This window comes from Scyliorhinus torazame, chromosome 12 (assembly GCF_047496885.1).
Source record: "Scyliorhinus torazame isolate Kashiwa2021f chromosome 12, sScyTor2.1, whole genome shotgun sequence".
Classification (NCBI taxonomy): Eukaryota; Metazoa; Chordata; class Chondrichthyes; order Carcharhiniformes; family Scyliorhinidae; genus Scyliorhinus; species Scyliorhinus torazame.
Window position 1 is genome coordinate 188399944 of NC_092718.1, and position 27786 is coordinate 188427729.

The 27786-nt window shown below is 48.7% G+C and overlaps 1 protein-coding gene across 1 annotated transcript in view; it reads left to right on the forward strand.

The window, feature by feature from the left end:
• The window catches only part of pitpnm3 (PITPNM family member 3), a 665462-nt gene that overhangs the window by 252876 nt on the left and 384800 nt on the right, over positions 1 to 27786 (forward strand). The window contains exon 4 of the mRNA XM_072469536.1: positions 25178 to 25254. Coding sequence (XP_072325637.1) covers positions 25178 to 25254 — 77 coding nt within the window. The remainder of the gene's footprint in view (positions 1 to 25177; positions 25255 to 27786) is intronic.

A 27786-nucleotide genomic window follows, 5' to 3' on the forward strand; every position in this document is an offset into this window, starting at 1 on the left:
AGCTGCTGATTCGGGTTCAGATTTTCACCTGGCACTGCTAGCCTACAGGGCGACTCCTTTGTCTGCTGGCCTGTCCCCAGCGCAGCTGCTAATGAACCGCACACTAGGGACGAAGGTGCCAGCTATCCTCGTCCCGGACCTTGACAATTTTCCGGTCCTGCAAAGAATGCAACTCTCTCGGGCCCAATGCAAGTCGGCGAATGATGCCCACGCCACAGATCTCCCTGCTCTGGTCCCTGCTGACCGAGTTCGTGTTCAGCTACCTGACGGTGGCTGGTCTGCCACAGCTGTGGTGGTCAAGCAAGTAGCCCCCACAGCTGTGGTGGTCAAGCAAGTAGCCCCCAGATCATTTCTCGTTCGCATGCATGATGGCTCTTTTCTTCGCCGTAATAGGCGGGCACTGCGGCTGCTTCCACGCTCGCCACCTGAACGTGATGTCCCGCCTCGCCTGCTGATTCCTCAGGACACACCCTTCCAAGAGGTCACCAATCTGCCGCTTCTTTTGCCACCGTCTAAGTTGGACGCAGCTCCGCCCATTCCAGTGCAGGGGTCCCCAGACCCACCCTTAAGGCGGTCAACCAGAATTCGTCGCCCGCCACAGAGACTGAACTTATAGACTGAATGTTGCATTGCCTTGTGCTTCGTTTACACATCTGTACATATTGTTTCTTCCTAATTTGTTGTCTGCACTCTATCTGCACTAGACACCTTCCCATGTAAATACGTTCACGCATTTTGTATATAGTTCAGCTCCTACTCATGTAAATATGCTCACATACTTTGTACATAGTCAGGCTCATACACACACCCACTATTTATTGACACATACACAGTTTTTGAAAGGGTGAGATGTCATAATATACACACAAGTATATGATGGTGCACAGACAGACATGTATTGACACAAAGGATGACCAATGAACATACAGAACACAGCAGCCAATCACCAGACAGGACACGGCCACTATAAAACCAGATGGCACTAATTTTCCCGCTCTCTTGGGATGCAGTCTCTGAGACAGTCAGAGCCTGTGAGCAACAACTAGAACATCCACCATGTGGTAGTAAGTTAGTCTGGTCAGGTTAGCCTCAGGTCTCCAGTCAACTCAGCATAGTGTCAACCCACAGTTAAAGTATGTTTAATAGTTAAGATTTTAATAAAATAGAGTTGCAAGTGTTGGAAGCCTCTCTCTCTCTGCTACAGTAAACGCAGTCCTCACCGACCCAGCTTACCCAACACATCAGTACCCGTGTCGATGATCTGGCAGGTCTTGCAGAGATTGCCATGGCAGGGCTTTGTGGTGTCGTGGTCGCTGTTCTGAAGGCTGGGTAGTTTGCTGCAAACAATGGTTTGTTTGAGGTTGCGCGGTTGTTTGAAGGCAAGTAGTGGGGGTGTGGGGATGACCTTGGCAAGATGTTCGTCTTCATTGCGATGATGTGTTGAAGGCTGCGAAGAAGATGTCGTAGTTTTTCCGCTCCAGGGAAGTACTGGACGATGAAGGGTACTCTGTCGGTTGTGTCCCGTGTTTGTCTTCTGAGGAGGTTGGTGCGGTTTTTTGCTGTGGCGCGTTGGAACTGTCGGTCGATGAGTTGAGCGCCATATCCCGTTCGTACGAGGGCATCTTTCAGCGTCTGTAGATATCTGTTATGCTCCTCCTCGTCTGAGCAGATCCTGTGTATACGGAGGGCTTGTCCATAGGAGATGGCTTCTTTAATGTGTTTGGGGTGGAAGCTGGAGAAGTGGGGCATTGTGAGGTTATCTGTGGGCTTGCCGTTAAGCAAAGCGCTGAGGTGACCGTCCTTGATGGAGATGAATGTGCCCAAAAATGCAACTGATTTTGCAGAGTAGTCCATGGTGAGTCTGATGGTGGGATGGAACTTATTAATGTCATCGTGTAGTCGTTTCAGTGATTCTTCGCCGTGGGTCCAAAGGAAAAAAATGTCATTGATGTATCTGGTGTATAACGTCGGTTGAAGGTCCTGTGCGGTGAGGAGGTCTTGTTCAAACTTGTGCATGAAGATGTTGGCATATTGAGGTGCGAATTTGGTCCCCTTGGCTGTTCCATGTGTCTGGATGAAGAACCTGTTGTCGAAGGTGAAGACATTGTGATCCAGAATGAAGCGGATGAGTTGCAGAATTGCGTCTGGAGATTGGCAGTTGTCAGTGTTGTGTACTGAGGCTGTTGCACCAATGCCATCGTCATGGGGGATGTTGGTGTAGAGTGCCGAGACGTCCATTGTGACAATGAATGTTTCTGGTTCAACTGGTCCATGGGTGCTGCGTTTCTGTAAGAAGTCCGTCGTATTGCGACAGAAGCTGGGCATTCCTTGTACGATGGGTTTCAAGATGCCCTCGATGTAGCCAGAATGGTTCTCTCACAGACTGATACGATAGGATGGCCTGGTGTGTTGGCTTTTTGTAGTTTCGGGAGGCAGTAGAAATCTTCAACGCGGGGAGTACATGGGATTGAGAGCACGTAGGGTGCTCTGAAGGTCTGGATCCAAGCTCTTGATCAGTCTGTTGAGTTGGCGGGTGTGTTCCTTTCCTTGGTCAAATCTGCGGGTAACTGTCTGTAGTGTTCCTGGTTGTTGAGTTGTCGGTACTCTTCTTTGCAGTAGTCCGTTCTGTTCAGTATGACGGTGGCCCCTCCTTTGTCTGCTGGTTTGATGACTATGTTGCAGTTGGTCTTGAGAGCACGCATGGCTTTGCGTTGTGCTTGGGTGACGTTCTGGGCTGTTTTGTGAATGCGACTGATGAATCTGGCACTGACGCTACTCCTGACGGCTTGAGTATACATGTCGAGTCTCGGGCAGCAGCCTTCCAGAGGGGTCCAATTCAACTGTTTCCTCTTCGGTTGCCGCACCACAGATCTCTCGGTCTGCTGTTCCGGTTCATTGGTTGTCTCATTGGGTTCGCTGTCGGCCTCTTGTGGTCTGTGGAAGAACTCCCGGAGCCTCATTCGCCTGATGAATTCCTCTGTGTCTGCGGCAAGACTGATGGGGTCCATTTTGGTGGTGGTGCAGAAATTGAGCCCTCTGCTGAGGACTTCGACTTGTCTGGTTGAAGGGTCTGACAAGTTGACAATAGATTTCCCTGTATTGTTTTCTACTCTGGTACCGGGGGGAGGCTTGGTTGCTGCTGGGGGTGATGCCGAGTTTCTCAAGCTTCCTGTTCTTGGTGTGCATATAGGTGGCGTAGTATCGTTGTCTCATCTGTTTGGCGGTGTTCCGCAGCTGGTCCTGAGCGCAAGTTGAGAATATGGACTCTATCTTGGTTTCCAGGTTACGGCATCTGCTGGAGAGCTGGTGTACGAGGTGGTTGAGGAGTTTGTGAGAGAGGTGCGACGGCAGAGTCTCTCAGAGTAGTCTGTGTTGTAGGTCGACTTGAGTGGGTTTGTGATCTGTAGCTCTTTCGGGCCCTTGTCTGCTTTCTTACATCTTTGTAGAAACTTAATGTTAGTGTCTATATGCACGATCTTCTTGGAGATCCTCTCCACTTTGAGCCGGCCACTTTATTGTTGCCATTATCATTTTTGATCCATGGATGCTTAATGGACAGGTATCTTTAAGTCAAGCAGCAGAGAGAATGGGGAATGAGAAGTTGCAATATCGGAAATGGTGCTCGTTTACGAACAGGAGAGCTCAGACTTTGTGGTACCCGAGAGATGGGCTCGGACTCGGTTCGATTGGTTGGCTGGTGGCCAATGAATTGGCCAAAAAGGCCATTTTCTGCTCGGTAACAGGTGCCGATTGGATCCTGCCTCAGTGGGATGATTTACAGAGACCTGAGGAAAGCAGAGTGGGGTCCCTGAACCCCCCCGGGGAAAGGACCTGCTCTCTCTCTCTCTCTCGTATTTTTTTCCAGAAAAGCGGCTGTATTTCTGAAGAACATTTACAATGCCAGCTGATGGAGCTTTCTACATTGACATGAAGGTTGCTTTTAAGTGCTTTGAGTTAATGAATGAAATAATTGTGGGGGGGGGGGTGCGTTTCTTGGAGGGAATCAGATTGAATAAAAACACATTCAGACCAGCATAAAAGAGCAAAATTACAGCGGGAGATCAGGAGAACCCTGTGGACATTAATCACACCTCTGAGAATCTCATTTCACTTCGTTTTAATAACAGGTTGGCTCCTGGCATTGCGTTTGGGCTGTTTTTGCCGTATAATTGCAGTGTCGTTATGAAACAAAACTGTTTTGCACTGATTTTATAGTGGCCGTTTAAATGCTATCTCCACATGCAACGTAAATCCAAAAGCCATCATCAGGCACTACCCCGCGTCAGTTGTCATTTGGATTGAAAGCAGTTTAATTCCTCTCAATTTACTAATGGATAGGTACTCCTGATTAATACCTCGCAATTGTAAATTCTCCGTCAGCCATCACTGCTTGAGGCTCTCACCTACACACCGCAATTTGTTGACAAACCTTTTACTAATTAGAACTTGCCCATTTGGTATGATTAATGGAATCCTTTAATTATAATTCCGTTTCGCCGTTGCAAATGTTTGATTAACATTTCACAATCATCTACATTAAGTAGATTCAGCTGAGAGGAACAATATTTATGGCTTTCATCCAGTCAGTCCCAACATTTCATATATGCCCACCTGGTGTATATTGATGTCCTGTGGACTATCCCAGTGTTTCAATCCTGGATCAAACACTGACATTCAAAACCTTAGTACGAAGTCTTACAACACCAGGTTAAAGTCCAACAGGTTTGTTTCGATGTCACTAGCTTTCGGAGCGCTGCTCCTTCCTCAGGTGAATGAAGAGGTATGTTCCAGAAACACATATATAGACAAATTCAAAGATGCCAAACAATGCTAGGAATGCGAGCATTAGCAGGTGATTAAATCTTTACAGATCCAGAGATGAGGTAACCCCAGGTTAAAGAGGTGTGAATTGTGTCAAGCCAGGACAGTTGGTAGGATTTCGCAGGCCAGATGGTGGGGGATGAATGTAATGCGACATGAATCCCAGGTCCCGGTTGAGGCCGCACTCATGTGTGCGGAACTTGGCTATAAGTTTCTGCTCGACGATTCTGCGTTGTCGCGGGTCCTGAAGGCCGCCTTGGAGAACGCTTACCCGGAGATCAGAGGCTGAATGCCCTTGACTGCTGAAGTGTTCCCCGACTGGAAGGGAACATTCCTGCCTGCCATTCAAAACCTTAGAATGGGAAGAATTGTTACCTTTAAATGAGGAAAATGTTGACATTAGCCTGAACTTCCTCAGACTGTCTGTAACCGCATAGAAAAAGAATAACCATCGAATTCCTACAGTGCAGAAGGAGACCATTGGGCCGATTGAGTCTTCACTGATCCTCTGAAAGAGCACTTTACCTTGGCCCACTCCCTCGCCCTGGACTGAATCTTTATTTTTTTCCGCTTACTTCAGCCAATTTTTAACCGTCCCTCCTCAGCTGAAGCTGTGTTTCCAAGTCACTTTCCACTATCCGGGCCAAGTGGGTTTCCTTCATTTATGCAATGTTGACAAATGTGAGGTTATCCAATTTGGTAGGAATAACAGCAAAAGGGATTATTATTTAAATGATAAAATATTAAAACATGCTGCTGTGCAGAGAGACCTGGGTGTGCTAGTGCATGAGTCACAAAAAGTTGGTTTACAGGTGCAACAGGTGATTAAGAAGGCAAATGGAATTTTGGCCTTCATTGCTAGAGGGATGGAGTTTAAGACTAGGGAGGTTATGCTGCAATTGTATAAGGTGTTAGTGAGGCCACACCTGGAGTATTGTGTTCAGTTTTGGTCTCCTTACTTGAGAAAGGACGTACTGGCACTGGAGGGTGTGCAGAGGAGATTCACTTGGTTAATCCCAGAGCTAAAGGGGTTGGATTGCGAGGAGAGGTTGAGTAGACTGGGACTGCACTCGTTGGAATTTAGAAAGATATGGGGGGATCTTATAGAAACATATAAAATTATGAAGGAATAGATAGGATAGATGCGGGCAGGTTGTTTCCACTGGCGGTTGAAAGCAGAACTAGGGGGCGTAGCCTCAAAATAAGGGGAAGTAGATTTAGGACTGAGTTTAGGAGGAACTTCTTCACCCAAAGGGTTGTGAATCTATGGAATTCCTTGCCCAGTGAAGCAGTTGAGGCTCCTTCATTAAATGTTTTAAAGATAAAAATAGATAGTTTTTTGAAGAATAAAGGGATTAAGGGTTATGTTTTCGGGCCGGAAAGTGGAGCTGAGTCCACAAAAGATCAGCCATGATCTCATTGAATGGTGGAACAGGCTCGAGGGGCCAGATGGCCTACTCCTGCTCCTAGTTCTTATGACGCCTGTGTGTGTTAATAGATTATTCCAGCACAGCCAGGTTTCATTGTGCTGCCTACTCTAACTCATTCTTCTGTACTCCTAGCCCTTACTTTTCAGTCTTCCTGTCTTCCTTCAAACTACAGACTTTCATCACCTGATCACTTCTTTCCTCCAGTCTTGATGGTGTCCTGCGTTACCAAAATCGGTGCTCCCATTCAAAATAGATATTTCCCTGGTGCCACTGGAAGTGATGGTGTGGTGGACACAATGGGAATGATTATCCTGTCATCTGTGCGTACAGAATGCTTGTTTCTCAGGAAAGAAAGGAAGAGGCCTCTGACCTTTGTTATGCTTTCCTTTGTACTATTCCATGACGCCCAGGGTTTCCCCTGCTCACGAGGGTCACTACTGAAGGCCTCTCTGAACTGCACCATTGGCAGACTTTCTTTGACCATTTGAGTCGAAGGCTCTGTCAGAGGGAGACCCCGTGCTGGAGTTCCAATGAACCATGTAAATTACCTGAATCCGGAACTGCAGTTAGAGTTAGGTTGTTGCCATGAACTTATCTTTGATTGTGCCCAAGGATGGTGGGAGGGGAAAACAAAAGTATTATACCACTGGGCCCAAACACCAAAAGGCGTGGTAAATGCCCCAATTTTAACTACTGATTTCTGAGAATGACATGGAATGCAGAACTTGGAAATTCCCAGTGTTCTTTCCTCCGTGAGAAGCACGGTGATAGTACATAGAACATACAGTGCAGAAGGAGGCCATTCGGCCCATCGAGTCTGTACCAACCCACTTAAGCCCTCACTTCCACCCTATCCCCGTAACCCAATAACCCTCCTCACCTTTTTTGGTCACTAAGGGCAATTTTATCATGGCCAATCCACCTAACCTGCACGTCTTTGGACTTTGGGAGGAAACCGGAGCACCCGGAGGAAACCCACGCAGACACGGCGAGAACGTGCAGACTCCGCACAGACAGTGACCCAGCAGGGAATTGAACCTGGGACTCTGGCGCTGTGAAGCCACAGTGCCATCCATTTGTGCTACCATGCTGCCCTCTATGATCTCTAAGGCTACGCACTGAGAGCTGGAATGTGGGATTAGGCTACATGGCTCCTATGTGACAGGCACGGATACAGTGGACCGAATGGCTTTGTTGTTTGCTTTGCTGTGCAGCTGTTCTGATTCCAGGGGCTCAAACTGTTCCCAAATCCCTTCAAGTCTCTTTCCATCGAGTGCTCATGTAACTAGCTCTTTATCGGACTGACCCTTTCAATCACTGGAAGTTAGTTTTTATCTACTCTGCCCCAGGTCCTTTCATAATGTTAGCGAGCTTTATAAACCACCCCCAAGCTTCTCTGTTCAAAAACAACCCCACGTTTTCAAGTCTTTGTCTGTAATTGTATTTCTTACAGCAGACAGCATACCCTGTTTTATATTCCACGTCCCTGACATAACCCCAAATTTCCATTAGCGTTCCTTGTGGACTTAACCACTTGAGGTGCTGCTTTTAATCTTTAATGAACTTGAAGCTCCAAATTCCTCTGCTGTTCCACGGCAGTGTTCCCTCACCCTGAGCATAATTATTCAGAAAAATTATAAACCAAAATGCATTGTACATTTCTGAACATGTACTTTGCCATTTTTGTTGCACAATCCGCCATTTTGTGAACATAGCCTGGCAGCTTCCTTTGTTGATCAAACTCATTTACTGTGTGCTGTGTTTTAGTCTCACTTGCAAATTTTGACACCCCTTCCACTATTCAAATCATTGCTATAAACAATAATCATGGTGGGCACAGTGGCTGGGATTGTCTCTTTCCCCCACGGCGGGGTTCCAGCGGCGGACGTAGCTCTTCATTGGCCGGCGGAGGGATCTCCCCGCCCAACCGAAGGCGATGGCGTTTACCTTGGCTTGCCGGTCACGCCGCTGGGGAACACCGCCAGGCAACGGCTACCAGCCTCCACTGCGGGAAAATCCACCACGGAGTGGGGAGAGGAGGTTTTGCGTGCGTGTTGGGGGGGGAGGGGGGGATCGGTGGGTTGGATGATACTGGTCGCTAAAACATCAGAAGAGGTTCTCAGCACATTGGGCGGAATTTTCCATTTTTGGCACAGAGCGCTGGCTGAGGCGGGAAAACACCCACCGCACAGCCGGCTTCCCTCGACACATTGTGAGGAGCTCTGTGGAACAAAAGGAGGCGTGGCCCATGCTGCCAGGCTGGCAGAGCGGGGCTGGAAAAAGCCGGCAATGCCAGGAATCCTGAGATCAAGGTGCCCTTTTCTAATGGGCAGCCCGATTTTCAATAAAAGAAAAATAGATCCCCCACACCCCACACCACGCACATGGAGATCACCCTCTCCCACGTACACGGGTAACCACCCCCCTCCCCCATAAAGCCTCCCACCTCAAAGGACACAGGGAATCCCCCATGGATAAGGGGAATTTCCCCCACCAATGGAGGTCCCCAGAGCGCCCCCCCCCCCCTCCCGCCCCCCGGCACTGCTCCCTGACAGTGCCCTCCCAGGGGACCAGGGTGCCGGAGCAGTGCCAGAGTACTGGGGCTGTACTGGGACGGTGCCAGGGGGCAGTGTTTTTAAAAAAAAATGTTTATTAAGGCATTTATAAATAAACATCAAACAAAACCAGGATGAAAAAGATAACCAACGGGTAACAAACAGGAGAACACAGCATAACTCAATAAATAGCCAACAACCGGAACCCGCCCCTAGGGGGCAGTGCTGAGGGCAGAGCCAGGGTACTGCTCGGGCACGTCGCTCTCCTCCCAGGGAGCAATGTGTACCTGTGCGCCGCCGTCGGGTTACCTCCGCCGGGTACCATTTTTAAAACCTGTTGTAAACCTCACCGGAGTAATGGGGGAGTTCCCAATGTGGGGGAACGTTACAGCAGGGGAGACGTTGAATAATATCATTTATTTAACTGACCGAGAACCTCGTCACATCACAGGCAGGGGTCAGGAAAAATCTGAAAACGAGATCTCACTGGATTTTGCGCCCAAGGCGCCATTTGCGGCTGCGGGCACAAACACGCAATAATTGGACATTGTAGCATTGTCCTAAATTGACATGGTCCAATTTACCAAGATTGGGGAAAAGAGAATGCTGGCAACATAAAAGTGGGAATATAAGAGATGCTTATGTAAATCACATCAATATATTTTTGAAGTAACAATGGTTTTGAATGTAATTTGTTATCAATTGTACCTGTCATAATATACACCAGTATATCATGGTGCAGACACACACTGATGGACACACAGTGGGACCAATCAACACACACAACACCGCAGCCAATCACCAGTGAGAGCACACGCACTATAAAGACAGGGGACATCAGAGTTCCCGCTCATTCGAGTAGCAGCTAGCTAGGAGCACAGAGCTCACAGCCTGCAACACAGACATTCACCATGTGCTGAGTGCATCAACTGGTTAGGACAAGGCAAAGGTTTAGTTAAAGCTGGTATCGTATTTACCCACAGTTCAAGTATGTTTAAATAGCCAACCTTTTAAAAAAATAGCGTTGCACTACTTCAAGTGTTGGTGACCTGTATGTGATCCAGAACACCCAACGCATCATGATACCAAGGGTGGTTGCATACTAGCACTTCTTAGAGCTACCTGCAAGTGATCTGCCTTCCACCAGCATTCCGTCATTCTGAAACATGGACAACATCAGCCCCCCGCCGCCGCTCCACATCGCCGGCAACCTCGGGGCCAACTGGAAGATTTTCAAACAGCACTTCCAGCTCTACCTCGAAGCCACGGACAGGGAGGGAGCCTCGGACACCAGAAACATTGCTCGTCTCCTCCCCACGGCCGGGGACCATGCCATCCACATTTTCAACTCTCTCACCTTTGCAGATGATGAAGACAAGACGAAGTTCAAGACGGTTCTCCTCAAATTTGACACTCACTGCAGCGTAGAGGTGAATGAAAGTTTCGAAAGCTACGTGTTCCAGCAGCGTTTGCAGGGTAAGGACGAACCTTTCCAATTCTTTTTAACGCACCTCCACATCCTTGCGCAATCTTGCAGCTACGGTCCCACCTCCGACTCCATGATACGCGACCAGATCGTTTTCGGTGTTCAGTTGGAACCCCTACGCCAGCAGCTCCTCAAAGTAAAGCAAGTCACCCTAGCGACCGCCATCGAGACCTGTGTCCTACATGAAAATGCCACCAGTCGGTACTCCCATATACCAGCGGCTGAAACGACGTGGCAAGGTCCCCACGAGGCAGAACGGGTCCAAGTGATTGAACACCTCCAAGGCTTCAGCCTGGATGAGGGCGGCCATTTTGCACGCTTTTCGCAGACTCCTGTGCTTGTATGCACCAAACGAGGAATGTAATGCGTAGGCACGCACCACGCAGGACCGCACCGCGCATGCGCGGTGGCGCAGCGAACGTGCTGACATCACGACGTGCGGCAACTGTGGCTCCACCCATTTAAAGCGGCAATACCCCGCAAAATCCCGACAATGCCTACGATGTGGAAGACTTGGCCACTATGCTGCCTGCTGTCGAGCAGCTCAGCCTTCCAATTCATATCGCTTCAGCCAGCCTCGCAGGAATGTTCGGGCAATTCAACCCACGGTCACCGAGTCCGATTCCGACCTCCCACACAGCAGTGACACCGCGGAACCGAAGGCGCCTTTTCGAGTCGGTGCCGTAACGAAAAACAGGCTGTCCCCGAAGCAAAGACACTAGCCGCTGTCGGTATACAGCATCGATCCAGACGATGAGTGGTGTGCCACCCTGACAGTCAACCGGTCCCAAATACGATTCCACCTGGACACTGGTGCCTCCGCCAATCTCATCGCGTGGTCTATTTTCCAAAGCCTTCGTGTCAAATCAACCATTCTCCCATCGGCCTGCCAGCTATTGGACTACAATGGCAACATCATTCCTGCTACCGGCTCATGCCAACTCGAAGTGACGCACAAGTCACGAAAAGCCATCCTTCCTTTCGAGATCGTGGGCTCCTCGAAGGACTCTCTGCTTGGCGCACAGGCATGCAAGCTGCTAATCCTCGTTCAAAGAGTTCACTCTCTCTTTCCTGATGACACATCTGCCTTCCAGTATGCTGACTTCAGGGCGCAACTCAACGCCATCATCGACCAGCACCGCGACGTCTTCGAAGGCATGGGCACGCTCCCATATACTCACAAGATCGTACTCAAACAGAACGCCAATCCTGTGGTTCATGCACTTTGCAGAGTCCCAGCACCCCTCAAGGACCACCTCAAGCAGCAGCTGCAGGACCTCCAAGACCAAGGAGTGATCTCCAGAGTTACGGAACCAACCGACTGGGTCAGTTCCATGGTGTGCGTAAAGAAGCCTTCCGGCGAGCTCAGAATCTGCATTGATCCAAAGGATCTGAATCGCAACATAATGAGGGAGCATTACCCAATCCCCAAGCGTGAAGAGATCACATGCGAGATGGCTCGGGCCAAGCTCTTCACCAAACTTGATGCCTCGAAAGGATTCTGGCAAATTCAACTAGACAGATCCAGCAGGAAACTGTGTACCTTTAACACCCCTTTTGGCAGATATTGTTACAACAGGATGCTGTTTGGGATCATATCGGCGTCAGAAGTATTCCACAGGATCATGGAACAAATGATGGAAGGCATTGAAGGTGTTCACGTCTATGTCGACGACATAATCATTTGGTCCACCACCCCGCAGGAGCATATCAGTCGCCTCCAGCGCGTGTTCAAACGCATACGGGATCAGGGCCTACGCCTCAACAGAACCAAATGCTCCTTCGGCCAGATGGAACTCAAGTTCCTAGGGGACCACATCTCCCAGTTGGGTGTGCAGCCGGATGCGGACAAGGTGTCTGCCATCACAGCCATGAAAAAGCCAGAGGACAAGAAGGCGGTCCTCCGATTTCTGGGCACGGTCAACTTCCAAGGGACGTTCATCCCTAACCTCGCCTCTCATACCACAGCTCTCAGGGACCTGGTCAGGAAGACGACAGACTTCCAATGGCTTCCTGCCCACGAGAGTGAATGGAGAGAATTTAAAATCAAACTTACCACGGCCCCGGTATTGGCCTTTTTTGATCCCACGAAGGAAACAAAAATTTGGACCGATGCCAGCCAATCTGGCATTGGGGCAGTGCTCCTGCAACGTGATGAGGCCTCATCATGGGCCCCCGTTGCATATGCGTCACGCGCCATGACCCCCACGGAACAGCGCTACGCGCAGATAGGAAAGGAGTGCCTGGGCCTGTTGACCGGTGTCATCAAATTTCATGATTATGTGTACGGCCTTCCCCAATTCATCGTCGAGCCGACCATCGCCCGCTGGTCAATATAATACAAAAAGACTTGAACGACATGATGCCTCGCCTCCAGCGCATTCTGCTCAAACTCCAGCGATGCGACTTCCAGCTCGTATACACCCCGGGCAAAGACCTGATCATAGCCGACGCTCCGTCCAGGGCAGTCAACACCCCGTGTGACCCAGCGGGATTCGTCTGCCAGGTTGACGCCCATGTGGCCTTTGTGGCCTCCAATCTACCGGCCATGGATGAACGCCTCGTCCAAATTCGCCGCGAGACTGCGGCTGACCCCCTGCTACAGCGTGTCATGAGCCGCCTAACAGACGGGTGACTCAAGGGCCAATGCCCGCAGTTCTACAACATCAGAGACGATCTGGCGGTAGTCGATGGTGTCCTCCTGAAGCTGGACCGCATTGTTATCCTGCACAGCATGCGCCAGCTCATCTTGGAACAGCTACACGAGGGCCATCTTAGCGTGGAGAAGTGCCGCCGACGGGCCCGAGAGGCTGTGTACTGGCCCGGCATCAATGACGACATCGCCAACACAGTGCTCAACTGCCCCACCTGTCAGCGGTTCCAGCCGGCCCAACCACATGAGACACTACAGCCCCATGAGTTGGTCACGTCCCCTTGGTCCAAGGTCGGCATTGACCTGTTCCACGTGCTGGCCAGGGACTATGTTCTGATTGTAGACTATTTTTCAAACTACCTGGAGGTGGTACGTTTGCACGACATCACATCGTCTGCAGTCATCCGTGCCTGTAAGGACACCTTTGCTCGTCAAGGCATCCCACTCACTGTGATGTCGGACAATGGCCCCTCCTTCGCAAGCCAGGAATGGTCCAACGTTGCCAGGAGGTACAACTTTGTGCATGTGACATCCAGTCCCCTGTACCCCCAATCCAATGGCAAAGCGGAGAAGGGCGTCCACATAGTCAAACGGCTCCTCTGCAAGGCTGCCAATGCGTAATCCGACTTCTACCTTGCCCTGCTGGCCTATCGCTCGGCCCCACTGTCCACTGGCCTGTCGACAGCCCAGCTGCTCATGGGTCGCACCCTGAGGACGACGGTGCCGTCCATTCACGTCCCTGACCTCGACCGTCCTTCAATGAGTGCAACTGTCTCGTGCACAGCACAAGGGTCCGCATCCATCTTCCGGATGGTGGCTGGTCTGCAACTGCTGTGGTTCTTCAGCAGGTGGCTCCCCGCTCATTCCTGGTTCGTCTAACGGATGCTTCCATTCTGCGCCGTAATCGGCATGCCCTTCGTCTCGTTCCGCGCTCGCTACGTGATCCTCCGCCAGTGCCACACCCTCCTGTTGTCCCTGACCTGGACTATGCAGAGATTACGGTTACTCTGCATCCTCCTCACTCTGACGCAGTCCAGCCCATTCCTCAGCTGGTGGCTCCTGACCCACCCTTGAGGCGGTCAACCAGAATTTGTCGCCCACCTCAGAGACTTAATTTGTGAACTTTGCACTAATGGACTCTCTGGTCTGTTCTGTTCTTCCGTTTAATCGTTCAAGTGGTTTGTATATAGTGTTAATTTTGTTATATGCGTGATACACTGTTTTTTTCTGCACCAGGCACCTTCCCATGTAAATAGCTTAGTTTTATGTACATAGTCCTGTAAATATTTTGCACACACGTAGTCAGGAACATTCACCACACACTATTTATTTTCACGCAGGCACATTTTCTGATATAAAAGGGGGGATGTCATAATATACACCAGTATATCATGGTGCAGACACACACTGATGGACACACAGTGGGACCAATCAACATACACAACACCGCAGCCAATCACCAGTGAGAGCACACGCACTATAAAGACAGGGGACATCAGAGTTCCCACTCATTCGAGTAGCAGCTAGCTGGAAGCACAGAGCTCACAGCCTGCAACACAGACATTCACCATGTGCCGAGTGCATCAACTGGTTAGGACAAGGCAAAGGTCTTTAGTTAAAGCTGGTATCGTATTTACCCATAGTTCAAGTCTGTTTAAATAGTTAACCTTTTAATAAAATAGTGTTGCACTACTTCAAGTGTTGGTGACCTGCATGTGATCCAGAACACCCAACACATCAGTACCATTTATTACTGCTTCAATAAAGTATTTCAAAACTAGTGTTTATTAATTAATTTCCTGGTGTATTCATGCAAAGTAAATGCTGGAGCTGTAAATAACAGGTCAGTGGTTTGTAGGCATGTCTGCCTGTTGTTCTCAAGATGCATTGAATTATAACTGGCTCCTTTATCCTTTAATCAATGCACAGGTCAGTGGTTTGAACAATCCAATTTTGGAACAGACCTACATAGAGCTTGAATGTACTTCTGTTAAAAAATCACAAAAACAAATGAAATATATAATTAGTGCCAGGATTTGGTTTGAGTTCAAAAAGTCACGCTATAAGAAACGTTTCTCTTCCTGGCTAACTTTGATGAAATAAAATATAAAGGGCGGGATTCTCCGACCCCCGCCGGGTCGGCGAATTGGAGGGGGGGGCGGCGTGAATCCCGCCCCCGCCGGCTGCCGAATTCTCTGGGGCCGGGGATTTGGCGGGGACGGGAATCGCGCCGCGCCAGTCGGCTGCTGCTGGCAGCGGCCCCCCTAGCGATTCTCCGGCCCGCGATGGGACAAATGGCTGCCCGTTTTCGGCTGGCCCCACCGGCGTAAATTAGAGTAGGTACTTACCGGCAGGACCTGGCTACACGGGTGGCCTATGGGGTCTTCGGGGGGGGGGTGCAGGGGGATCTGGCCCCAGTGGGTGCCCCCACGGTGGCCTGGCCCGCGATCGGGGCCCACCGATCCGCGGGCGGGCCTGTGCCATGGGGGCATTCTATTCCTCCGCGTCGGCTGTTGTGGTCCTCCACCATGGCCGATGTGGAGATGAACCCCCCCTGTGCATGCGCTGGGATGACGCCAGCACACGCTGGCGTTCCCGCGCATGCGCCAACTCATGCCGGCCGGCGGAGGCCCTTTGGTGCCGGTTGTCGTGGTGCCAAGCCCCTTCCGCGCCGGCCGGCAGGGCGCAAACCACTCGCGCTGGCCTAGCCCCTGAAGGTGGGGACGATTCTGCACCTTCGGGGCGGCCCGACGCCAGAGTGGTTCACGCCACTCCTCGGCGCCGGGACCGCCCGCCCCGCCGGGTAGGGGAGAATTCCGCCCAAAGTGTCAGATGTGATCAATGATCCTCAACCGTCTCTTTGAGTCATCACAGCACAGGAGGTGGCCATTTGTCTCATTGAGTCTATGCCAGCTCTTTGTAGAACAGATTCTCTGAATGTTGATTTTTTTTTCATGATCATTGTTCCAACTCTGAGCTCTTTTTTGCATTATTATTTGCATTCATAGATCCTCCCTCAGCAATGAGAAATGGATATATAAGGCCATGAATCGCACTTAGTAAAGGAAAAGCAGGAGCTGCCAATGTTTAGTGAGACAGATCTAGAAGTTGACCTTTTTGAAGGGAATGTTTCAATATTTGAATATGTACTTCATCTGATATTCCAGTAATATGAATCACTCTTTCACTAACTTGCAGTCTGAGGTTCAGGCTATAATGATAACCTTTATTAGTGTCCAAGTAGGCTTACATTAACACTGCAATGAAGTTACTGTGAAAATCCCCTAGTTGCCACACCCCGGCACCCATTCGGGTACACTGAGGGAGTGTTCAATTCACCTAACAGGCAAGTCTTTTGGGACTTGTGGGAGGAAACCGGAACACTCGGAGGAAACCTAAACAGTCACTGGGAGAAGGTGCAGACTGAATCAACCCAGTTGAAACAGCTATTTGAAGATATTCAGCCAGAATCTGAAGGTCTTCTAACAGGACAAAAACATCAGGGGCGTCATTCTCCGACCCCCCGCCGGGTCGGAGAATGGCCGTTGGCCGCCGTGAATCCCGCCCCCGCCCCCGCCGAAGTCTCCGGTACCGGAGATTGGGCGGGGGCGGGAATCGCGCCGCACCGGTTGGCGGGACCCCCCGCTCAATTCTCCGGCCCGGATGGGCCGAAGTCCCGCCCAGAAATTGCCTGTCCCGCCGGCGTTAATTAAACCTGGCATTTACCGGCGGGACCAGGCGGCGTGGGCGGGCTCCGGGGTCCTGGGGGGGGTCGCGGGGCGATCTGACCCCGGGGGGTGCCCCCACGGTGGCCTGGCCCTCGATCGGGGCCCACCGATCCGCGGGCGGGCCTGTGCCGTGGGGGCACTCTTTCCCTTCCGCCTCCGCCACGGCCTCCAACATGGCGGAGGCGGAAGTGACTCTCCCCACTGCGCATGCGCGGGAAACTTTCAGCGGCCGCTGACGCTCCCGCGCATGCGCCGGGAAACTGTCAGCGGCCGCTGACGCTCCCGCGCATGCGCCGCATTTCCGCGCTAGCTGGCGGGGCAACAAATGCCATTTCCGCCAGCTGGCGGGGCGGAAATTCCTCCGGCGTCGGGCGAAATTCTCCCCCAACAGCGCGATGTCCGCCGACTGGCGCCAAAAACGGCGCCAATCAAACGGGCATCGCGCTGGCCCAAAGGTGCGGAATGCTCTGCATCTTTGGGGGCCGAGCCCCAATATTGAGGGGCTAGGCCGACGCCAGAGGGATTTCCGCCCCGCCAGCTGGCGGAAATGGCGTCTGTTGCCCCGCCAGCTGGCGCGGAAATGCGGCGCATGCGCGGGAGCATCAGCGGCCGCTTACAGTTTCCCGGCGCATGCGCGGGAGCGTCAGCGGGCGCCGACAGTTTCCCGCGCATGCGCAGTGGGGAGAGTCACTTCCTCCTCCGCCATGGTGGAGGCCGTGGCGGAGGCGGAAGGGAAAGCGTGCCCCCACGGCACAGGCCCGCCCGCGGATCAGTGGGCCCCGATCGCGGGCCAGGCCACCGTGGGGGCACCCCCCGGGTGTCAGATCGCCCCGCGCCCCCCCCAGGACCCTGGAGCCCGCCCACGCCGCCTGGTCCCGCCGGTAAATACCAGGTTTAATTTACGCCAGCGGGACAGGCAATTTCTGGGCGGGACTTCGGCATATCCGGGCCGGAGAATTGAGCGGGGGGTCCCGCCAACCGGCACGGCCCGATTCCTGCCCCCGCCCAATCTCCGACACCGGAGACTTCGGCGGGGGCGGGGGCGGGGGCGGGATTCACGGCGGCCAACGGCCATTCTCCGACCCGGCGGGGGGTCGGAGAATGACGCCCCAGATCCCTATTTTGTATGCAATCGTTCCTGGAGCGAATCATTCTTTCTGCACAGACTTATAAAATAAACTAAGATATTGGGGTTTTAGTTCAGTATCCTAGTCATTGTTGGGGTCGGGTCTGGGATCATAATACATACCCTTTTAAGTATCAATCACAAAAACCACAATCCCTTGAAAGCACTTCACCTTGCGTAGATAGATATTGTGAAATTGACTACAGAGATCAGAGAGCCAGCACTGTGAATTAAGCACTGTTTTCTCTGGGGCTCATATATTTCAACAAGAGTAATGTAAGAAATAAAAACAAAAAGTAGGGCCTTGGATAATGAGGTGGGAGGAGGAAAATCAGCAGGGGCAGCCTTGCCCAACCCATCTCCCCCACCCCTATCCTCACCTCTTCCCCTCCCTCCCAGAATCATGATAGGGCCTCTCTTGACCTTACTTTTCACCCCACCAGCCTCCGCATTCAAAGGATCATCCTCCACCATTCCTGCCACCCACCCTGTCAGCATTCCGCAGGGATCACTCCTTCCTTGACACCCTGGTCTATTCCTCCATTTCCCCCAAATCTTCATCCCCTTCCCACGGCACCTTCCCATGCAATCACAGAAGGTGGAACACCTACCTCTTTACCTCCTCCCTCCTCACTGTCCAAGACCCCAAATGCTCCTTTCAGGTGAAGCAGTGTTTCACTTACACCTCCTTCCAATTGCTCCACTTTATTCACTGCTCCCAATGCGGTCTCCTCTACATCGAGAAGACAAAATACAGATTGGGCGACTGCTTTGCAGAACACATTCGATCAGTCCACAGGCATGACCCAACTTTCATGCCGCTGGCCATTTCAACTCAATATCTTGCTCTCATGCCCACATCCCATCCTTGGCCTGCTGCAGTGCTCCAGTAAAACCCAACACAAACTGAAGGAACAATACCTCATCTTCCGATAAGGCACGTGACAATCTTCTGTACTTAATATTGAGTTCAACAACTTTAGTCTGTGAACTTAGCCTCCATCTTGACCCGTCTTTTATTTTTTGTTTTCTTTGTTTGTCCCAATACAAACTGCTCTCCCTCCTCCACAGGGCCCCCTGTCACATGTTCTTTAGTTTTGCTTTCACTGAGCACTGTTCCTTCATGCCCTTTAGAATTGCACCTTTCATTTTATGTTAGCACTGCTGCCTACAGCACCAGGGACCCAGGTTCAATTCCAGCCTTGGGTGACTGTGCAGAGTTTGCCCGTTCTCCCCGGGTCTGCATGGGTTTCTTCCGCATGCCATGGTTTCGTCCATAGTCTAACGATGTGCAGGTTAGGTGGATTGGCCATGTTATATTGCCCCATAGCGTCCAGGGATGTGCAGGCTGGATTACAGGGGATAGGGCTGGTTGGGTGAGGGAGGGGTCTTGGGTCTAGATAGGGTGCTTTTTAACAAGGTCGGTGCAGACTTGATGGGTTGAATGACCTCCTTTTACACTGTAGGGATTCTATGATTCTATGATCTGCAAATTAAAAAAAATAAATTTAGAATAACCAATTCTTTTTTTTTCCAATTAAGGGACAATTTAGCATGGCCAATCCACCTACCTTGCACATCTTTGGGTTGTGGGGGTGAGGCCCACGCAGACACGGGGAGAATGTGCAAACTCCACACAGACAGTGACCCGAGGCCACGATCGAACTCAGGACCTCAGCACCATGAGGCAGCAGTGCAAACCGTTGCTGCACCGTGCCACCCCATGATCTGCATATTAACAGAGGATTCCTGCCATTATTCAGTTGCTGCCCTTCTCACTTGCAAAGAGTAGGTGACAGAAAGCTTTGGGGAGATTTTAGCTGCCGATCTAATTTCCTCCAGGATTAGAATTGTTGGTGTAGTGTTACCTACCTCCTGGTGGTGGTTACAGGGTGGGTCATTTAGGTAGACTAGAACCAAATGAGGCAGCACACTTTAAAATAAAAGAAGCAAACCTAAATTTTGAACCTGTACTCCTACAGCAGTGAACAAATAGAGATAGACAGCACTGGACATAAGGCTGACAAACAGTACATTATCTTTACTGTTAAAAAGATCAAATCAATAACTCTGTCAAGCAAACTTGATTCATTTTGCCTTTCAATGCCTGACCAAGGTCTCTTCTTTTAACACCATCTATCTCCAAGTCTTGGTAATTGTAATAACCTGCACGGACGTACAGTGTAGGGATAATTTTTTTTCCCTTGAGGAGTACCAGCTCCTCACGAGGGGCGGGGTAGCTTGCCCATACTTGTATAAAAGAACGGCCAGTCTGGAACCGACTGAAAAGTACTGGTACTCATGTATATAATTGTTGTAAAATAAATGTTGTTGACTTTGGACTCCCCAAGCCTTATTAAAGTAATTCCATTTGCACTATACTGAAGCAAACAGGTAGCAAAGTATGTATAAAACCAATTTTGAAAACATTTCAATGACCACACATTTAATTTCAATAAGCAGTCAGCTTAAGCGACCAATTAAACACCACTAAGATCATTGGATTTGGTGACGTCGTTTTAATCTTTGTTAGAGCCGATGGCATTCAACATCACAGATGTTCACCTTGCTCCTAGTGCTCTGCAAGCTCATTTCTAAAATGACATTGTGTAAGAATTGCTAACACATAACCATGCCTCTGAGTTAATGTCAACTGCTGCCGCCCCGTTTTAATGTTCTAAATTGAATGCAAAATGCTCCATCTGTTTCTATCAGCAGGGAAGCTTTACACATCGCTGTCAAACTATTCCAATGCACTTTAATACCATTTTGTACATTGTAATGATTGGTATCCAAATGATTAGGAACTTTATGCAGAAACAAAGCAGCCGACATAAATATTATTCCCATTCCTCATTCAGGAAACCCATTCTCAATTTCAGCCCAACAAGTATTTTCAGCCATTGAAATTATTTGTTCTGAACCATGCACAAACATTTACAATTCACACCATTGAAAAGCTCATTAATTCAGCCATGTTGAGTGTAGATGTCTTATGCAGGTTGCTATTCATGGGGCATGGCCTCAGATGAGCAAGAAAGTTGGTCAGTCTGAGAAAAAAAGCTGGGAATCCAATTTTATGCTCCCACTGACATTTTAAGTTGGTGCATGGCGGAAAATATATCCTATGAATACTCTATAAACTAGTTCTTTTTAAAATTTTGAGTACTCAATTCTTTTTTTCCCAATTAAGGGGCAATTTAGCATGGCCAATTCACCTACCCTGCACATCTTTTGGGTTGTGGGGGTGAGACCCAAGCAGACATGGGGAGAATGTGAAAACTCCACGTGGACAGTGACCCAGGGCCGGGATCGAACCCGGATCCTCAGCGCCGTGAGGCAGCGGTACTAACCATTGCGCCATCATGCCGCCCTACTCTATAAACTAGCTGTTAGCTTATGTGAGATTAGGACAAATTATGTTAGTGCTGGAGGAGCATGTGTTAATATATCTAGCATCTCAAAAAGGAGCAAATTAACATCAATTCCATGAATAAATGGCATATATTTGAAGTACAATTGTCATACTTTATGGTCCCACAGGTTTGTTTCGATGTCACTAGCTTTCGGAGCGCTGCTCCTTCCTCAGGTGAATGAAGAGGTATGTTCCAGAAACAGCAGCGCTCCGAAAGCTAGTGACATCGAAACAAACCTGTTGGACTTTAACCTGGTGTTGTAAGACTTCGTACTGTGCTCACCCCAGTCCAACGCCGGCATCTCCACATCATTCTTTATGGTGATACAGGACAGCTGACTGAAGAATAAAGCAGTGTCACCTTGATGTGTTATATGCTGGATGTGGTTCAATTGGTTCCAGTTTTGAATAAAGGACTTTGAGCTGATTAATGCATTCATCTCTTCTTTGCATTGCCACTAGATTTCTGTCACTTATCCTTAAGCAGAGCCTACTCAAGTCAAACTCTACGAGCAGGCTAAAGAAAATTGGCAACATGCCCTTGAATAAATGAACAGACCTTCAGCAGAGAATCTTAGTGATATTCATTGACTTGGTCAACAATGCACAAATGTTTGATAAATACTATCATATTCCTTAATTACCACAATTTTCAAAAGCTCAAAGTACCAACTGGATAATGAAACAGCCAAGCACTGTTTCAATGACAAATGAAGAAATTGATCGTGCCACTCTTGAGGAATGTTGACTTCTTGAAATGTGCGGATGTATGAAGACTAATGCACTCCTATTTCATGCCCTTTTTGGAACTTATGCAAGTGTTTATGGATTCATAAGTACTATTTTGAGTTACAATATTTATACATTTTTTAATCTTATCAAAATTAGCCAACACTGAAGTTAACTTAATTTGGTCTTACTTTTCTCATTTCTGCCAAAATGAATTGATGTTATGTTCCATCATGGTCTTTATTTTGACATAGACACAGGAGCAGAACTGTGATGTGCCCTTTTCCCTGACAGGAATGTCCTCCATGCTGTGCTTTTTCTATACCTTTGGTCACTCAGTTATTTTGTCCAGATTAAAAGAGGAAGAGGTTTTCTGCACTTGGATGAGTGGAGGAGACATAACAAATACACATTTGACTGGACTGGTGCTATATTATTTGCTACATCTGTAGCTGCTGCTATCCTTAGTTTAGGCCAAAGAAGTTGGAACAGCTTATTGTTTTACCTTATAGTTGTGGTATTATGCTCTTCTTCAAATAGTGCCATGGCATCTTGTGCATCTATCTCAGTAAGAAGAACCACGTTTTGAAGACTGACTCGAAAAGTGCTCCTGTCACCAATGCAGTACTCCCTCAGTACTTTGCTGAAGTGCATGCTACCTGTCAGGTGCTAACAGACACCAATGGATCACAAATATTGAATGACAAATATATCCAACATGGCAATCAAAAACATAACATATTATACTTTATAACTATATTTTAAGTGTATTGTGACCTATTGTTTTCTGACATAAGCTCTTAAGACATTAAGTTTTGAGTTAGTCAGTGAAATCATTTGTGCCAATTGTCTGTTAAGTCGTGATGTTGAGGCTATAGGCAAATTGGGTGGAATTTAATGCCCCTTCCCTGAGGTACGTTTGGAGGTGGAGGGTGGAGAAGACACCGTCTTCCAAATTCCCTCTGATTAATTCCAGTGGTCCAGAATGGGAAGGCTTACAGGTGGCTTCCATCCTGGAGGCTCACCCTGCCACTGCTTGTATTCAACCAGCGGCTAGTGGGGTCTTGCCATCCAGGGAGGCTGCCCTGTTGGGTTTGCCTGCGGCCTTATCGAGCGAGTGTCTCGTTCAATGTTCATAAATCTGTGCCCAATTAATTCCTCTTCCTGTTGCTTAGCCACTTTTTAGAGGGATTTCCTTTGTTCTTAGTTTTAGCTGAATTTGTTGGTAGTTGGAGACAGGACACCAGTTGGAGACAGCGAACATCTCTGAATTCTCCCAGGGGAAGCTGGGCAGGATAAGGGAGCTGCAAAGAGGCAGGCTGCCAAGGAACCAGGTACTGTCTAGATAACCAGGGAATTGGGTCAGAAATAACATCTAAAGGCGACTGAAATGAAGAGAACATAGACCAAGGTATTGTTCAGATGAATTTAAGGAAGAGTAAACAAAGTGGGCGGGGTTCTCTGGTATCCGGCGGGCGGGCCGAACCGGCGCAAAAGAGTGGCATGAACCACTCCGGCGTCGGGCCGCCAGGAAGGTGCGGAATCCTCCGCACCTTCGGGCGCTAGACCGGCGTTGGAGTGATTGGCACCGCGCCAACCGGCACCGAAGGGCCTCCGCCAGCCGGCACGAGTTGGCGCATGCGCAGGAGCGCCAGCGTCTTCCCAGAACCGCTGCTGTGATTCCTGCGCCTGCGCTGTGGGTTTCTTCTCCGCGCCGACCATGGCGGAGCTTTGCAGCGGCCGGCGCGGAGGGAAAGAGTGCCCCCACGGCACAGGCCTGCCCGCAGATCGGTGGGCTCCGATCGCGGGCCAGGACACCGTGGGGGCCCCCCCTGGGCAAGATCCCCGCACCCCCCTGAGGACTCCGCAGGCTGCCCGCAGAGCCAGGTCCCGCCGGTAAGAATGTTGTGTAATTTACACCGGCGGGACTGGCCAAAAACGGGCGGCCGTTCGGCCCATCGGAGCCCGGAGAATCACCGGGGGGCCACTGCCAATGGCCCCCGACCGGCGCGACACGATTCCCACCCCCGCCAAAAAGACGGTGCCGGAGAATTCGGCAGCTGGTGTCGGGGCGGGATTCACGCCGCTCCCCGGCAATTCTCCAGCCCGGCAGGGGGTCGGTGAATCCTGCCCAGTGTTCTGAGTGAAAGAGACAGCTGCTGTATCCAGATTTAAAGATTTCAGAGGTAAATCGAAAGTTTGCGGCTATTTTCATGGAGTCTGGGAATCGAGCGTTAAAGCAATTGTGAACAGTTTGTGCAGCAGTCAATACAAGGAAATCCTAAATGGGGTAGTGTAAAACCTGGACTGGAGTTGCTGTTAAACGTGGAGCAGAAGCATTGTTCAAAGAGTGATTTGGATACCTGGACTTGATTTCAGAATGCCAACTGCTAAGGGAAAGTATAATTGTCAGAGGAGATTTTGAAGCGTGTTTTGCGAGTGGTGTTTGGAAACTGTCATGCGAACATCATCCGGGGGGATTCTGAGGAGGAATCCACAGACACTAACTTGGGTTCAGAGCAGAGTGCGTGTATTTGACCACAGACAATCTGTATGTTTAAAGGGACTTTGTGTTAATGAAACAATTGTAGTTTAAAATGTACTTTGTAATCTGGGTTAATCTTAAAATCTGTGTGTAATTGTTAAAATAAGTACATTTTACTTTATGAGGGGTATTGTAACATAATCCAATGTTTTCATGTTTAATAAAGGTCTTTTTCTTGTTGTTAAAACCAGTTACCGGTCCTGTGACTCTGTTCCTCTATGTTTAATTAAAAAAGTAAAAGTTTTGGTCTTTTGAGTCAGGGTTCTCTTCTCGAATCTCCCTGTCCAGTTATAACATCAACTGGGATTGTAACACATTTGCATGGAAAGATGTTGCAGTGAGCTACATCATAGCTTTTATTTTGATAAGAACAAAGAGGCAGAACTGTTATGTCTCCTTCCCCTGATAAAAGCTGACTTTCTGGTTGGCCCACTGAAATACCAGCAGCTCTCGGACTAGTGGTGGGGCTGGGAGGTGGAGGATATCTCTCCATAAACAGTAGTGCATCGATGAAATAATGCAACTGGGGGCAACTGGGGGAGCTGGGAGCCCCACAGGCAGGCTTCTTGCTGCCAATGAGGACTGGACCGGTGGAGATACCACCATATTTCTCAGTGGGCGATTCCCACATTAGATTCTGTGCCTCGGTATGGTAACAGAAAACTAAAAACACAATTTCTTTCTTGCAGGTGACATGTACAGTGACCCTCTCAACAGACAGGGATGTCCTACACAAGGCAGTGTGGAAGGACAAGAGGACCCAGAGGTAAGAATGTTTAAAAACTGCTGCATCTGCTTTACTTGGTAAAATCAAGTCACAATTTTTGTTTCTTAGGTTATCTATCCAAATTGTACCTTCAGAAGGCTTTGGAAAGAGTGACTTGAGTAAAAAAAAAACTGTTTCCTCAGACATGGACTGGGGTCATCGGTCTAAAATTGCCACTAAGACAGTGAGGAGAGAGACTTGGAAAAAGGTCTTTACACTTGGTGTTGTTGGAGCCGGGATTATTTTGCACAAGGGAAATGATTGTTACGGAGGCCAATGCATTTTCTTAAGAAAGAACAAGATATCTATGATTTGGAGCAGGGTGCAAGGCTGTGGAATGCATTTCACATTGATCTATCAATGAGCCAGTACTGACAAAATGATGCCGGTGGTCTCTTTCTTTTCTGTAAACTGCTGTGGATCTTTGGAAAGGCAGCAGACAATGTTCCTGAAGCATAATTGCTTCAAGGACCATTGTGATCTCATCATTTATCATGTGTTAACCAGCAAGGTTAGTAACAGTGATATGCACTATCATATGATTGGTGAAGCAATCATGATTTTGTATCACTGGTATTGGAAAGCTGTTTTTTGGGGGGGAAAAATGTTAATGAAAAGTGAGAACAGCCTGGAGGAAATTGAGTTTAAATGGGGCCCATAATGTTAAAACTCAAAACCACTCTTACCTGCTGGTTTTAGGGTGTCCCATATAAAATCGAATTGTTCAATTTCTTACGAGTGGGCGTGATGTCGGACCAAGGGCACTAATTAGCGATAAAGTCACAGAATGGCTAGGTACTGAGATGGAAATGAATACTATTCCCCAGTACTAAAAATTTCACCTTCATGAATACAAACAAATAAATTGACACACAAAGATACAGTAAACTGATTTTCTGTCATAATGGATTGGGTCCAATCCCCAGCAGAAATTAGCAAATAATTGAAAACCTGCATACATTTGTTTTATGTGTATGGTGCAATAAAATCCTGGACAGGGGAATAAAGACAAGTATACTGCAAATAAAATAAATCATCTTGAATTAAATTTTTCTTGGTCTGTGCGGCTACTTTTTTACCCAGACAAGAGAAACTGGAATCAATAGGCAACAAGAGGACGTGGCGTTCAAAGCCCTGCATGACAACAGCGATGGTGATTTATGAGGTTGACAGATAATTGGAGCCAAGATAACAGAGGTTCCATTAGAATATGAACACACAAAAATGTTATTGTGGAAGTCTCGAGAGCAACAGTTGCCGAATGAAATATCCTTGATGGCTAATGCATATACAGGCTGTGCCAACAAGCTGAGGCATTGGTTGTAGTTGGGACACTTTATTTACCGTTAGCTTTTGGAAAACAAAGATCAGTGGGATTAACACTGCTGGGGCTGTATTTTCATGATCGACTTGGGAAACACGAGTTGGGACATTTCCCGATATCATAGTCCTGCATTCTGAATAAAGCCACACACACAACTTATTACAGCTGTGCCCCCCCCCCGCCATCCATCCACCATTCAAGGAGTCAGGGCTCTGGCCTCCTGAGGCAGGCTCAAAGTGGGAATGGAGGAGGGTGAATGCCAAGGCCAGCTATTTAGATATTGGCAAAGTTCTATTTGTGACTGTTCGGCCCCCTAGCCCTCATCCCTCCCACACACCCACCTCAGAGACCCCTACATAATCCCATTCTGTGGCTTTTCACAGTAACTTAATTGAAGCCTACTTGTGACAAAAAGCGATTATTATTATTCTCCCTTCATTCTCCCATACCCCATCTATTATTCTATGACCCCTCCATGACCCCTCATATCACCCAGGCCTCCTCCATGACCTTGATGCATCATTCAGACCCTCTCACCCAGTGTCTAATATGGGCAGAGGCCATGGGTGGAAGGCTTTGAAATGCTCATGAACTAAATAATCATATACTGAAGCGCGACTTGGAAAACAAAACTCACTCCTCTTAAATGTTCATAAATCTGCCAAAACAAACAACCATTCAAAAGCCTCTTCAAAACATTTTAATGCTAGTGACTATTCATAAAAATATCAATCAAGACAAAACACACAGTCCTCTTCACAGCTGTGTAAACCAACTTGGCTGAACTAAATTCATTCGTAGAGAATGGAGCTCAGCCAAGCATTCATAAGAAAATTCTATTGCACAATTATATAAACAAATTCTCCAGAGGTCATTAGCGTGGAAACTTTGAAGTTGCCTGAACAGGTGGCTAGCCATCTGTTAATTATTTTCAATGGGTGGACTTTCAGTCAAAGAGGTCAGACATCTATTCAACTATCTCAAAGGTTTAACCAATATCTTGACTTTAAATCAGTGTAAAAATCAAAGCACAAGGCCCAGATATCACATTAATATCTTATTTCATCTGAATGCATCGGTGTTCTTTATCATCTGTAGAAAGTACTCCAATGCATCTGAACACCTAAAGTGTGCTAGTCAATTTATTGATCACTTACCTTTTGAGGACATTACCTTATTATCAATTATTACATTAAATACATAATTAA